Source organism: Drosophila arizonae, chromosome 2 (genome assembly GCF_054131065.1).
Source record: "Drosophila arizonae isolate 15081-1271.41 chromosome 2, UAZ_ARI_1.0, whole genome shotgun sequence".
In the NCBI taxonomy this organism is placed as follows: domain Eukaryota; kingdom Metazoa; phylum Arthropoda; class Insecta; order Diptera; family Drosophilidae; genus Drosophila; species Drosophila arizonae.
In genome coordinates, this window is record NC_142922.1 from 30,920,003 (window position 1) to 30,935,847 (window position 15,845).

General features: G+C 42.1%; 1 protein-coding gene across 8 annotated transcripts in view; it reads left to right on the forward strand.

Annotated features, from left to right (window-relative positions):
* The window catches only part of ss (aryl hydrocarbon receptor spineless), a 40,700-nt gene extending 31,429 nt beyond the window's left edge, over positions 1–9,271 (forward strand). For 6 of the 8 annotated variants that reach the window (XM_089469474.1, XM_089469477.1, XM_089469482.1 and 3 more), the window contains 5 exons: positions 1,009–1,098; positions 3,848–4,352; positions 4,419–5,260; positions 5,327–6,220; positions 6,550–9,271. In XM_089469474.1, the coding sequence (XP_089325600.1) occupies positions 1,009–1,098; positions 3,848–4,352; positions 4,419–5,260; positions 5,327–6,220; positions 6,550–7,158 (2,940 nt within the window). In that variant the 3' untranslated portion in view covers positions 7,159–9,271. The remainder of the gene's footprint in view (positions 1–1,008; positions 1,099–3,847; positions 4,353–4,418; positions 5,261–5,326; positions 6,221–6,549) is intronic. The other 2 variants (XM_089469499.1, XM_089469517.1) reach the window with 2 other exon arrangements.
* Positions 9,272–15,845: the final 6,574 nt, after the last annotated feature.

The following is a 15,845-nucleotide window of genomic DNA, read 5'->3' on the forward strand; positions in this document are numbered from 1 at the left end:
CAACGCACTCCATTTTGGCCATGTTTATACAAATGGCATGAGTGGCGCCCATTAGCAGCCTATCAAAGTGATATATAAAACAATAAACCACTTCGCGATGAAGATTACTATCGAAATCTTTTCCGCTCGCTTACAGTTTTGCATTCATATCTTTGCTTTGTTCACACCTATTCCTGAAAACTTTCGTCCCTGTTGCTGCTGGGCCGACAGTCTATTGATAATTACAATGCTCCATTGCTCGATATGAAACCTGCAATCAAGCAAGAACAACAATGAGGAGTCAGCGAGGAAGCAGTGCCCCTTGCCTGAGAGGGGGCGAGCAGGGGCATACATGAGAAAATGGACTATACTTAAATAATTTGGTGAGGTAAAACAAATGCTTGTAGCCAACGTCGGCGTCAGAGTCTGCATTTAGTTGAAACTCATTGATTTAATTGCGCATCATTTCCTGGTTCAGTTTGATGTGGAACTTCTAAGTCCCCTTTCCCGTCTCTATAGCTGTCTTTGCCTCTGTCTCTGGCTGCAATGAAATGAGCCCGCTTAAGCGCTGATTACGTTTTGGCCTTAAGTTAACGCCGCTCTTTCTGACCCTCGATCTTCTCTCTCTCTCTCTCTCGCTCTCTTTGTCTCTCCGTCTGTGGTTCATTCACAGTTTTTGGGTCTACATCTAGACCGCGAAATGATGGATTAATCCATTCAAAAAACCGGCAGCTACTACAATTACGAGACGATTCAGCCCCCAATGCTCTATCTCTCTCTTGCTTTGTGGCTCTCTCTATCGATTTTCTTAAAGTTATCTTTAGCTTGTCAATTTGACAGTCGCGTACTCCCAATCTTTCCCTCAAGCAACATTTAATTCGTAGTTTTGATTTAATTTTTGTTTTGCTCCCTCTTTCAGCATCCATCTTTTGCTCTCTCTCTCTCACTCCCTCTTTGTCTCTCTTTTTCGTCTATTGCGAACAGTTTGACTTTTTCTTTATATTCTGTTGTATTTTCTTGTTCTTGCAGGCTCTAAATGGATTTCTAATGATACTGACATGCGAAGGCGAGGTCTTCTTTGCCACGCACAGCATCGAGAGCTATTTGGGTTTTCATCAGGTAAGTGGACAAGAGCAAAGACGCCTTCTGGGGTGGCTGAGGCATCCAATCTTTTTGATTGATTTTAATTGCCCGAGGCTAGCCGGGAGTTTCTTTGAATGATATCAAGTGCTACTTCTTCTTTTCATTCTTCTTTTTTTGGGTCAAGCTCATTGTAAATTGGTAACAGGTCTCAGCTTAACCGCTCACAGCGCTTAAGTCTGTTCAGTTCCGACCAATAGTTGACGGCAGCACCTCTATAATTATAAAATCAATCCAAACTTGTTAGAATGGCTGCTTGGCTAAAATATTTGCCCCCGGCTAAATTCAAATGTAGTAACAAATTTAAATACATACAGCTCGGGTCATAAAAATAGCAGTAGCTCTATTATATATACACGTAAATAGGCTCTTATATATGTATTTCTTTTTCTATAGGGAATGAAATAGACTGGGAATGCCTAACATTTGGTGAATGTAGATGGAAGATGAAATGATGATGGAAGATCTAGTACCTTATGGAGCAATGAAAAATTTAAAATATTTGCATTCATTTACATATTAAATTGATTACATATCAAATATTTACATCCTATTTCGAGTTATACTACCTACGCTCATCCCTGAAAGCAATTGTCAGAACATCATAGGAGTTTCCTTGAAATGTTCATGAAGAAGTTCGGGAAGAATTTGAATTTCCTGAAGGGTACCTTATCATATACTACTCAATCATTTGGAATACGAAGTCAACTATTTTGTCGAGCAGTGTAGCTTAACGCGATCGACGGCTGTCCAGTTGAAGATAGAGAAGAATAGCTTAGTCTGTTCCCCATCCCTACAAATGCATATAAATACATTGAGGATCCTCGTCGACTGTTGCATACATTTGCTTAAAACTCGTATACCCTGTTGGCGCGTTATCGATGATTCGAGGGTATAATTTTGAAGGTGCCACACAGCAGATGCCACCGATAGCCAGGCGCGGCGGCACGACGGTAAGACTGAACGACGGCGTGTTGCGTGGCAGGTTCCGTGGCCATAAATAAAAATCAGATCAGCGTGAGGATTGCGCAATCGCAAATACCACAAGATTTGCTTACGCAGCTGTCAAAGGCAGCGGGCGAGGGGGACCCTTCGCACAGGGCGTGGCATTGTGTGTTGAGCATTGGTATTATTAACTTGCGACGCCTCTGCAGCTGTGCGACCAACTGCCCCCAAACGGGCCAACATGTTTTGGGCCTAACTCGAGAATCCAGTGGCTGCCACTACCTGCTGCTGCTGCCGCTGCCGCTGCTGCGGCTGCTGCTCCTGCTCCTGCTCTCGCTGCTACTCCTGCTCACCGCGTCTGATTCACCGCAACGCCCCTTTCTGTCCTATTTGTATTATTTTTTGTTTGCCTACTTTATTGTATTGGCGCTTGTCGAATGGAAATTGAAAATTTTCAGTTAGCTTTCTTTGGGCCTAAGGAGAGGGGCCTCTGCCTGCCCTGCCTCGCCTCGCCCCTCGCCCCTTGCCCCTTGCCTTCTTCTGCGCCATCGCATTTTAATTTAGTTGTAAATGTGTAAAGCGGCATTTGACACGCCCCGTTTGGCAGCTCAATTAAAAAACGTAGCTGCCTATTACCATGGCCATTGGCCATCGGATTGCTGCTGCTTCTTCTTGTTCGAGCGCATTCAAGTATATTCCAATTGAGATTGCGGTCAAATCATTTGCTTTGTTGGTTTTACTTGCGCACAGATGTACAGATGTAGAAAGTTTTGGCTCTCAGTTCCTCCAGTTCCTTACTGAAATGTGGGCTATGCGCTAGAGATGGGTGCGTGCCTCTCGTGATTTCTTCTTTTAATAAAATTCAATAAGTGCTTGCAACATCCCCCAAGCTAAAGACAGCTTGGGTCACTGCTAAAAGCAGTTGGCTTAGCTCATGAAAAGGACAGCTTAGTGGTAACTAATGTTAGCTTGGAGCTCAGTTTTATGTTAACTAACAGTTCTGTTATGCCTTCACATTTTGAGGTCTGTTATGCAATTGAGAGTTTATAGGGCACTCAAGCCACTCGGAATCCGAGAGAGAGTAGCTTGACGATGAACTACTTATCACGAATTTGACACGACTTAGCTGCTGCCTGTGCGTGCCTATCGTGCTTATCGTGCTTTTCTTTTTGATAACATGCAATAAGTTCATATCAGGAGACCAACCTTACAGCTTACCACGACCCGTGATCCGAGAAAACCCTAAGCTCTCTGTCTATCTGACCTCACGATGAGCTACGATAGCTTAACACGAGCTCAACACGACTTAGCTCTTTCTCACGCTCTGTCGTGCTTTAAGTACTCACGATACTTAACGACATTCATTGATCATGTGAATATTAAAGCAGAGCTATCATCACTTGACACGACGAAGCTCGTTCTTGTGCTCGTGCTCGAGCTCTTGTTTTGTCGTGCCGATATATGCTCACGCATCGCAGCTCTGGGCGCACAGCTGTCTTCCGATCCTCTTCCCGGCGCGTGCAGAATTTATGTCTCAATTTGTGGCCAACATGGGGCGCATTTTCAATTTGCGCGCATTTTGATTTATACGCCCGAAAAAAGCAAATCAAACCAAGGCAAAGGCCCAAAATTAAACGCGAAAGCGAGAATCAATAACAAAGTTGACTGAACCCAAAGAGACAATAATAATAATAATAATAATAAGAAGAAGAAGAAGCAGTACAAGAAGAAGACGAGATGAGACCAGAGCCTAACCAGCCAAGTTTTCCCATCCTGCTTTCAGTCGGACATTGTGCATCAGTCGGTTTACGAGCTAGTCCACTCGGAGGATCGCGAGGAGCTGCAGCGCCAGCTGCTCTGGAACAGCTTCCTGCCCGCGGACATGTCCAGCATGCAGCTGGCGGAGACTCTGGCGCCGGACAAGGCGCTCTACCTGGAGCGCAGCTTCACTGTGCGCTTCCGCTGCCTCCTGGACAACACGTCCGGCTTCCTGCGCTTGGACATTCGCGGCCGCATCAAGATACTGCACGGCCAGAACCGGAAGACGGAGGAGCCGCCACTGGCGCTGTTCGCCTACTGCACGCCTTTCGGCCCGCCCAGCCTGCTGGAGATACCGCACAAGGAGAACATGTTCAAGTCCAAGCACAAGCTGGACTTCTCGCTGGTGTCCATGGACCAGCGGGGCAAGCACATACTGGGCTATGCGGACGCCGAGCTGGTCAACATGGGCGGCTACGATCTGGTCCACTACGACGACTTGGCCTACGTGGCAAGCGCCCACCAGGAGCGTAAGTAGAGCAGAGGCGCACCAAAGTGCAAGTCCCAATCCTAACCTCATCCCATTGCAATTGCAGTGCTCAAGACCGGCGCCTCGGGCATGATCGCCTATCGCTACCAGAAGAAGGACGGCGAGTGGCAGTGGCTGCAGACCAGCTCGCGGCTGGTCTACAAGAACTCCAAGCCGGACTTTGTGATCTGCACGCATCGCCAGCTGATGGACGAGGAGGGCCACGATCTGCTCGGCAAGCGCACCATGGACTTTAAGGTTAGCTACCTGGACACCGGCCTGGCGTCCACGTACTTCTCCGAAGCGGACCAGCTGGTGGTGCCGCCCACCAGTGCCAGTGTCTCACCCACGGCGCACGCGCTGCCGCCGCCGGTCACGCCCACGCGTCCCAATCGACGCTATAAGACGCAGCTGCGCGACTTCTTGTCCACGTGCCGCAGCAAGCGCAAGCTGCAGCAGCAGCATCAGCAGCAGCAGCTGCAGGCACAGCAGTCGTCGCCGTTGGCTCAGGTGGGCTCGCCCGCTCCGGCGGTGGTGGAGTACCTGCCGGATCCTGCGGCTGCTGTGGCGGCCGCCTACTCCAATCTGAATCCTATGTACACGACGTCGCCATATGCCACCGCCGCGGACAACCTGTACATGGGCAGCTCCATGCCGGCGAATGCCTTCTACCCGGTCAGCGAGAACCTCTTCCATCAGTATCGGCTGCAGGGCGCCGTTGGCGTCGGCGGCTACTACACGGACTATCCGCATACGGGCGCGCCAGCCTCGGCGTACGTGGCCAACGGGTTCCTCTCGTACGACGGCTATGCCATTGCCTCCAAGGCGCAGGACGAGAAGTGGCAGGAGACGGGCAAGTACTACAGTGGCTACAGCAGCGGATACGGCAGTCCGACGTCCACGCCGCAGGTAAGTCCCCCAGGGAGCAGTAACTCTCGACGGCTTGTATCGAACTGAATCTCTTTGAAACCACAGCAGATTCCGCTGAAGACGCCCAAGTCCTCGCCGCAGGTCATGGAGGTTATATCCTGCTCCTCGGACGGTCCCTCGCCTGTGGGCGTTGCCAATGCCACGCCCAACGGCAGCAGCGTTACGCCCAAAGTGGAGCTGTCCGCGACAACGGCCACTGCCGTCAGCCAGGATCCCTACGAGCGCCAGACGGTGCTCATGTGGGGCACCACGCAGTCCAGCGGCGTGCCGCTCAATAGTCGCAGCGCTGTCAATGCCGGCGGCTCGCCTCAGCGCACCACGCCCCTGACCAATGGCCTGAGCTACGCACACAACAACAACAACAACAACGAGCATGAGCCCGTTGGGGCAGCCAAGTGGAATGGCAGCAAGGCCGAGCTGGCGGGCAAGTCGGCCAGCGACGGCACACCCGAGAACTATCAGCTGCAGCACGACGACTCCGGGCTCTACTCGGCCTCCTCGCACACCACATCGCCCCAGCAGCAGCAGCAGCAGCAGCAGCAACAGCAGCAGCCACATTCATCACGTGGCCTCGGCGGCTCCAATGTGAGCAACTCCAGCAATTCCGTAACACATCCAGTCAGTGGCACCGAGCACCCAGCGTTGCAGCCCAGCCATGCTCATCCGCAGCAGCAGCAGCAGCAGCAGCCGCACCCACAGCCGCCCAGCTGTGCAGCTAGCCTCCAGCAACAGCAACAGCAACAGCAGCCGCACAGTCTTCACGCTCATCCACATAGCCAGCAACAGCAGCACCACCATCATCAGCATCAACCACAGCCACAGCCACCACCACAACCACACACCCATCCACATCATCAGCATCACAACGAAAGCCAAGCAGCCGCTGCTGTGCATCATTTGCATCCGCAGGCAACGGCCGGCACCGCCAATGGCAGTGAGGTATGGTCGCCTGCCAGCTATACGCAGTACTCGCAGTATTTAGCTTACCACCACCATCATCATCACCATCCGCACCACCACCACGCAGCGGCTGCGTCCACGCCTGGCGCGGCACATCACCATCTGCACCACCACCACCACCACGGCCAGCACACGGCAAGCCGCTAGAAACTAAAAGACACTAATTCAACTAGAACAGCACCGTAGACGCACCACACCACAAGCCCACTTACCCACACACACACACACGCAAACACATAGACACTTAGTGCACTAGTGAGTGCTACTGTCAGACTAACTAAACCTAAAACGCTACTCCCCCTACTTAGATCCTAATCAGCACCCAACTGCAACAGCATCAACAGCAGCAGCAGCAACAACAGCAGCAGCAACAACAACAACAGCAGCAGCAGCAACTCGTTGGATATACGCTGCACCACCATCCGCTGGAGTCGCCGCCCCACTGTCGCACGCCGCCCACGCTGCCCGCTGTGAGCAGCCTGCTGAGTGGCGGTGCATCAGCGGATGCCTCAGCCTATCAGCAGCTGGCAATTGTCTCCTCTGCAGCAGCAGCAGCAGCGACTGCGGCTCCGCCGCTCATTATTTGCGCAGAGGAATCGCTGCAGGCGCTCAACAGCAGCAGCGGCAGCAACGAGGCGCACATCAGCTCCACTTCAAGCAACTCTGCGCGCACCGCACGTAAGGCTGCCAAGCTGCAGCACCAGCAACAACAGCAACAGCAACATCAGCAGCAGCAGCAGCAACAACAACAACTTCAGCCAAATTATCAGCAGCATCACGCACAGCATCTACTCTATCCGGCCAATATAACTGCACACACGGCGCTGGCCTATGCCCCGCCGCCGGCTGGCGCCTATATCGATGGCAGTCCGCTGCTCTCCTTCTCGGAGGTGACCAACACGTTGCTGAATCAGTAGACAACTGGAAGACCCCAACACACACAGACTCACACACATACCTACACACATATATATATATTTATATATAAACCATGTTCAACAGTTTTGCCAAAATGTGGACTATGACTATCGTATCTTCCATAATCTCAACACAAACACACACACACATACACACCCACACACACATATATATATACGAATATTAAGAGCACAAAGAAATAGCAAACGAGAGAGCAGTTTAGAGCTATAAATTTAACGAGAGCCTTGCTCGAGTGTATTCAAAATGAGCTTCAACCGATACGAGTGCTGAGAGATCTAATAATCGGTAGATCAAGGAGAATCGATAATTTAACTTAGGGGACATTCAGGATAGTCAGAAAACAGAATCACAGCAATCAATGTCCCATTTACCTCAAGTTTTTAATTTTGTTTGCAATTGATTTAACTCTTTCGTCCTTAACAATGTTATCATATGAGATGCATTAATGTCAGACATAAAAATTATAAATATATATAATAAATACATATATATTTTTGTGTTTTTCCAAATCAGGAAAAAATATAAAATTCAACTTAACACAATATCAGCAACAAGGTGAGGAAAGCAGAGCGGGATCAATTTAGAGCTAACAATGATTGCATTTGTAATTTCGATACCGTGAAATGGCATTTGTGAAAAATGGTTTAACATTGATTAAAGAGTTTGTTATAAAATAATAATTAAGAGAAGAATATCCGAAATTTAACGCTTATACCTAAAAAAAATTGATTCCTCATCAATTACTTTCGCATAAAACTAGATTTGTCTATCCCATTAAACTATAACGAAAATCCGAATCCAGAAACAGTCTAGACTAATCCGAATTGAATAAATTTTTTTAACATTGATTCTTTCAATCAAAAAAATATATCCAATAATTGCATAACACCCATTTGATATTCCTTCCATAATGATCTATATCCTATCAGCTCTTAATATCTACTGAATACATTCGACATTCGACAAAGCAAGGCTCGACACAACAGAAAAGAAATCTCAGTGTAATAGTATTATTTCAAATGCAAATATTCCGAACCCATTAAGAAAGGCGTCTCTTTAGTTAATCCTTCGAGCAACACAATATGTAATTCTATTTATTTTACTGTGATAATTTATATAAACCTATGTACATGTAATATTTAACACAAGGCAGGCAATTTGAACCGTATCCGTAATTCCAATTACTTCCGTAACATATCGAACGATGTTATTAGGGCAACAATAGAATACAATTTAAAATTAAAACCTGCACAAAGTATGTATAATTCATCGTCAGTTGTAGTAACAACCAAAGATTTTCATTTGTTATACTAAATACAAATTAATCTAATTGTAGGAAATACACACAAACAAAAAGAAAAAACAAAACAAAAAGAGAAAAAATAACAAAACTGAATTTGGGTTTTCAGATTGTTGCGCCAAATTTTAAGTTTCATATTTTCAGGCATTATAGAAAAGAGCATTAGAAGAAGGAAACAAATTAAAATGAATCACAATTAATTGCTTAAGTAGCCATAAGATTAAACATAATTAAATATTTACATATACATATATATGAAGTGTATGTATATATATATTTATATAAATAATCAAATTACTTATTTTAATAATAATTAATTATTTAAAATTTAACTAGACCTAATGACAAGCAAACTAAATGCAAATTAAGTAATTTTCATGATTCCTATCGTTTAGCATGTAATCCGAAAGCGTGTTGGATATTTTAAATATTTCTTGAACTTCTAGTCGCCCATATAAAACATTTACTATACATACATAAATATAAATATAAATATATGTACTTACATATATATTAATAGCATATAAATATAAATATAAACCATTATTCAAAATACTTTAACTGTACATTTCAATTTGATGAACGTGAGTTAAGGCAACAATAATATTTGGTAATCGAAATTGCATTCCAAAATCTTTATCGAATGAAACATACGAAATAAGTTTAACTCAAACGAGTTTTAACAAATATACAAACATTTTATTTAACAAGACATATTAGAAACCCAATTTCATGTACTCGTAAAATGCATATTCAATCAACCAGAGCGAAATAAATCTAGAAAATATTCAATCGAAAACATAAATGAATGATATTTTAATCCCTCTATGTGAAAAGGTTTTAATCAGGAATATGATCAAATATTGCCTCACTAAGTTTTCTTTTATCCATTCACATAGATAATTTTATATATTTGAATTTGGCGCCAAGGTTCCAGGCCACACTCAATAATAGATATATTTGATTTAGAACTGCCATCCTGCTCAACACTGGAAGCAGTATATTTCGTGCTTAAATGAGTATTTTTCCAAATTTGTATCGATATATCGTGCCAAACTGAGTATTTGATCGGTAGTACTTATCGATTTATCACTTATGTTGGCGGCCACTTTTAAAATGCAACCACTTTACTAAGTTGGCAGCTCTTTTCGAGTGCACTCAGTTTTTTTATTTATTTAATATTTTAAATGTTTTAAAGCACATCACAACATGCATAGGAAGCTTAGGCGGCTGATTTATATGCCTCGAAATTAAGTTTTGCGGGAAATCCAGCCCAGGTGCAGGTTTTTTTCTAACTTTCATGGACAATACAACCGCAAAGCCGCAAGCAACAGCCCGCTTTATGATGAAGCTTAATTGGTGACTTTGCTGCTGCATCAATTGACAACACAAAATGCATTGATTGACACCTAGCAAAGAATTTACTATAAAATATATTATATGGCGTAAACGAGTAATCGCCAACGCAACAAAATGTTGGAGTTGCTTAAAGACTTGTTAATAAAGGTCTCATCAGCTGCGCTGGGCTTCACAATGGCAGCGCACCTAGACTGTAATCATATGTGGGTTAAGATATTGTAGATATTGTTTAGTATTAAATGTTTGCTGTAGTCATTACTCGAAGTACATAATGCGTGTCTTCATGTACACAAATATACGTACGTCCACGGCTCATGTTCAGATGAATGTATGTATCGCAGCTGGAAAGCAGCGCAATTAATCATATACTCTAATTTTATATACAATACATCATTGAAGCCAAAATATTTGTTGGGCATTGAACAGATATTTTCTAGATTGATGGCTTCATTGTTCAAGTGGCAGTTGCCGATGTCGAGTGGAGCCACTTACTTGGGCTATATACAAAAAAATGATGCCTTCTGGGCTCATCTAACAAGCGGAGCAAGTGCTCCTGGCCTCATTGCCAAGTGCTCAAGGTCAAGTAGAGCAGCGATATAAAGAGAAATCCCCAACAATACAATTGGCATAGTCAGAGTTTTGTCATTTCAGAACTGGAATGCGACTCCCATACGATTGCACTCACGAAATTAATTAGCATGAACAGTTCGTCTGTAATCTTTTCATATAGAAATACGCTTCTCATACAACACGCAGACCTACTTGGTATGCACAGGTGATGTGATGACTTTTGTATACCCTTAAACCGTTGTACATATGCCAAAGAGGATATGATAAGCTTGTTAATGTGTGTGTACAAACAGAAGAAGCATTTGCGCTTGCCGAAAATTTAATTTTCATTATTACCCGTCAGAGTTCTTCATAGCAATTTGAAATGTATGATAAACATTAAATTATTCAACAGCTATAGAAGACCCATATACAATATGATACGTAAATATTTATGAACTGGAAATGAAATGTTTTTCATTGCCAGCCTCGTTATAAACTTATTTATTGTAGGTTAGGGCTCATTGCCCACCCATACGTACATGATAAATTATTTTCCGCATTTAGTATATAAGTATTTTCGGCAACTATCATATATTCAGTGTTAATAGGATTTTTATAAATCCGTTAAATAATACAGAAATTGTTAAGTTAGTTTGTGGTCATATTGGATAAACTTTTACAATCACTGTCATCCATCCATATATACATACACCCATATGTACATATGAACATATAATAATATATAATAAATAAATATTAATAACTATTGATTTGTATTTATTATAGCAACGTTAAACTATTCATTTTAGCATACTTCACTGTATACTAAGAGAGAAGAATTAAATTTTACCACATATGTATATATGTATATCATCTTGTCAATAATTTGTTTCTTTTTATTTATAACCTGAACCAATTGATCCTATTCCCAGAGTATGTTCTGTAAATTGAGTTACTTTCCGATAGACCTCAAAAAACAAATTAAATTATTATTAATATTTTTATAATTATTATTATTAGACGACGCTAGTCATTAGCAGTAGTATGAAGAGTAGTGTAAATGAAAGGGAAGATGGGAAGCTTAAATGATGTATATGAGTTATGAATAATGAAATTAGTTACTCGATATAGTAAGTCTTTTAATGGGATAATGCTGAAGGAGAATTAAGTTTGGTTAAAAAAGTAAATCTGTTAAGGGGACATCGGTACATAATATATTATAAACAACGGACATGTTTGTATTTATTTATGAAGGTTAAGCTGAAGTTGCTCCTCGCGGGAATTAGGATATCTACGAGCCGACTATAGAACTATTTTGAATTTAATTTACTTTTAGAGGAAGTCTTTTATTATGCAGTACAGCAAGCCTGACAACAAAAGCCATAATACTAATAATACTTTGCTCGAGTGTAGGCAAATATTGCATATTTTCGGTTTATTGTGTGGCGGCAAGTTCGTGTCTTAAGTCTTTCGTTTGGACCATTTTCTAATGTACAACAATTAACAGAGTGAGGCGATTGTTTTATTTATTTGTTTATTCATTTGTTTTATTTAGCATTGTGCGCTTTCCATCGCCTGACCTTTAACAGTCGTGTTGTACACATTTAGTGCCATCGGCCATACCGTCTAAGTAGGTCTATAGAGCGGCGGCGAGAGTTGGATATATGCTGAACTATGCTGTGCGGTCCGGTGCGGTGCGATGCTGTGCAGTGCCACAAATTGAACTTCACTAAGTGCAATAAATGAATCCAAAGGTGATAATCTTGGCTTATTCAGTGCTCTTCAGATTGCCAGACGCGTCACTTCGGATCGTCACTTAAGGTCAATGTGGGCATGGGGCATGCTGGCTGCGATCATTACTCAGCGGCTTGGCTGCTGCTGTTCGATGACCTTGAGGCATTGTTGCTTGTTTGACAAATTTGTAGCACCCCAGTTAGAAAAATTGCCACTTAATGTCGGTCGCGATGTGACCGGATGCTCGCCTAAGCCGCTCGCGTCGCATCGAACTTGGACTTGAACAGACTTGCGGCTTGCGACTTGCAGCTGGGAAGGCAAAGGCAAAGGCAAAGGCGAAGGTGTTTATGTAAATGTAGTCCGTAGTTGGTGGCTTTAAATTTGTATTTGACTTTTGACTTCCCTGTTCGCTAGATCTATTTATCAACGGCAATTTCTACACTCTGAAAAAACGCGGTGCATGATTACATCATTACATTATGCAAGATCATTTTTAATTATTATTTAATTATTTCGTTGGAGAATTCTACTCTGACTTTTTTATGATTAATATACAAGCAGCATGACTTACTCTCTCCCTCTCTCTCTCTCTTATTCCATGTCACTCTATCTTTCTCTCTCTCTCTTATTTCATGTTTCTCTATTTTTCCCTCCCTCTCTCTCTCTCTCTCTCTCTCTCTCTCTCTCTACCTGCCTATATACAAATTTAACTAAAATTAAAAATTCTTTTCTTTCGACTTTGCTGCTGCCAAGTTGCTCTTTGTTTTTCCGAGTGTATGTTTATATTACCTTTAACTAGGCATACGCGTAATCGCCAGACAATTGAGCACACCTCATTACACGCGTTATTCGTTAGTCGCTATTCATTATGTGCGCCATTCAATTCCAGCCCATTGTCGCTTGTTGGGGGCGTATACGCAATAATTGACAATCTGCTAACTGATGCCAGCTGTAGGCTGTAAACTGTGCGCAGTTAACTGTTATCAGCGATATAAGCCAGACACATATGTACACATCATCTGGCCACATCTGAAGGCAGCATCGCTTGGGTACTCCACAAATACTTTCATTTTTCATGCTCAGAAGCAGCGCTTGGCCCGCGGCTTTGTGTCTTTGTGTCGCTTTAAACAATTTTAATCAACGTGTGAATCTGTGCTTCTCTTTGCTGCTAGTTATTGTTGGGCCGGTTCAATGGGACCTTGCCAAATCCAAAACAAAAAGTAAAAAAAACCGAAACAAGACGTAAACTATCAACATGAATTATGCCGAATTGCACCAATTTAGCAATTAAACATATGTATGCTGCCCATTGGGCACGAACGAAACAAGAAGAAGTTCGGCAAATGAGCTTAAATAAATGGCAAGCAGTCATTGTGTTCGCTTCTAATACTCTGTAATTTGGGAAACAAGTTTTAAGGAGGCCATATGTCAAAGAGTATTAGAATAAGAAGAATAGTAACCAAAGAAGAATATGTAAAAGACTTGTGAGCCTATTTAACAGTATCTATATGGATATGAAGGAGCCTCAAAATTAAGCTCATTTGAAAATATTATATTATGTTTATTTTATAATTAGTTAAGTATAAAAATTCATATAATTTTGAACTCAAAACTCAAGATATTTAATTGCAGGGACCGTAACAATTTCAATTTGCTTAACAAATTTAAGAAATTAGAACTAGAAAAAAAAATACTTTTAATTAATAAAATTATTATTATTTATTAATCTATATATAAATAAAATTTAAAAATTTAAATTTATAAATAAAATTTTATCTTTAAATTTTGTTATAAAAACCAAATATAAAACTTTATTTTAATTTTTATTTTTATAAAATTGGAAGTAAAAATTTAACTGGTACATCTTTTGGATGGAAGTAGATCATATATATTCTTATATATATGATCTACGAAGTAATTCCTTTTAGCTGATGTATAATATGTATGCTTGTAAAAATTCAATTGAGGTTAAGTTAAGGCTTGACCCTTAACATTCAAACATCTGTCGTATAGTGTCATATAACATCAAAGAAACAAACAGAAATTTCCCCATTACAAATCTATTCTAAAGTTTCATGTCCATATTATAAATTCCAAATCTCTTCAAAGCACGTAGCTAAAAGCAGTGTATCTACGCGCCGTAAACACTTGTTGCTTACGTATTTTGTTATTGTTTTCAGGTAGAGCTGAAGGCCACCTTGAATAGAATCACACGCCTTTGGCACCCCTGCCCGCTGCCCCTCAGTCGGAGCACCGAGAGAACTTAGAGATGTCGATGACACACCTCGCCGGCATGTTCGGGTATGTGGTCTAGCTGCAAACTGGGGAGCAACATTCTGTTTCAATGAGTATTTGTAGCGATTAAGCTTTGCAGCCAACATACATAGAGAGCTGGAGGCCCCACACCTTCACTTGGTTTCCATTGAACCCGTTGACATCGCCGCTAATTGCCAAAAGATGCGCCAGCAACAAGTGCAGAGCAAACTCGTGATATGCAAGAAACGAAGCTCGGCATTCAGATTATTGTTCTGTTAATTTAATATTGTGAACTGGCTAATGAGCCACATAGCATTAGGAATCCCAACTGAAAATATGTAGAATAAATGTATAAGTCTATAAGTATCCATATACGTGTTCTCTAAAAATAAATTGATATCACATTAGTTTCAGGGACATTTGTAATGGATGTGTTTGAGAGCGATTTATAAGAAAGAAAGTTGTTCATCTTGAGATGCTCATCAAGTATGGTGTATATCTTGAATATATCCTTGGGCTTGGATCTGGCAAATTACACACATATCAGCAGATCTTAACTGATGCTGCCCGTAACGAAATCATCTCATGTCGCATGCAATTACTTGACCTTAACAGCGGCTTTTTGGTAGCGTGTGCCAATTGGAGGTGGCGCTAATGCTGCTGATGATGACGATGATGATGATTATGATGATGATGATGATGCTGCTGCCGCTGATAAACATAATTTTGATGCTGCTGCAAGTCATTGCTCACCCAATTTCAAAAGATATTAACACGTACAAGAGTACTCACACACACACACACACACACACACACACAACACAAAGACAGGGACTAGCAAATGTGGCTTATATGTACTTAAGAGCATGTGGGCATCCAGTTCCACTAAATCCGCGCATTGCTACGGCATTCAAATTACGTTTCGAATTTCTCTAATCACCAACAAAAAGTCGCTGCGGGTTCGATTTCGATTTCGATTTGGTTTTCGATTTTTGTTTTTCGGATTTTGATTGCCACAGCGAAGGTTAAGCTGTAAATTCAATTCAAATATGAATTACATTTACATTTGTTTATTGTTTGTAATTGTTAACGATCTGAAGATGGGGCCACCAAAAACAAAAAAACGAAAAAAATGAAAACAACAAGAAAAACCAAAAGAGATGAAGCCATAGCGGATGCCGAATGTCGAAGAATACATGATATTACAATTGCCCAGCGCAATGGGATATTTCTTTTGTTTTATGAAACAGATTTAAATGGCTTCTGAATGGTATTCGAATGACCTACCTTGCCAGCGGAAGATGGAAGTAGATGAGTCGAAGTGCAAGACATTGGCCCAGCTCTTAACGATCTCATTACACACTTTGGTATTGATAGATAGCCATAACGTTGATATTGGAGTGATCGACTGATATAGTACTCAATGCACACAAAATTCAATCGAAACTGAGCAATCGTTGAGCA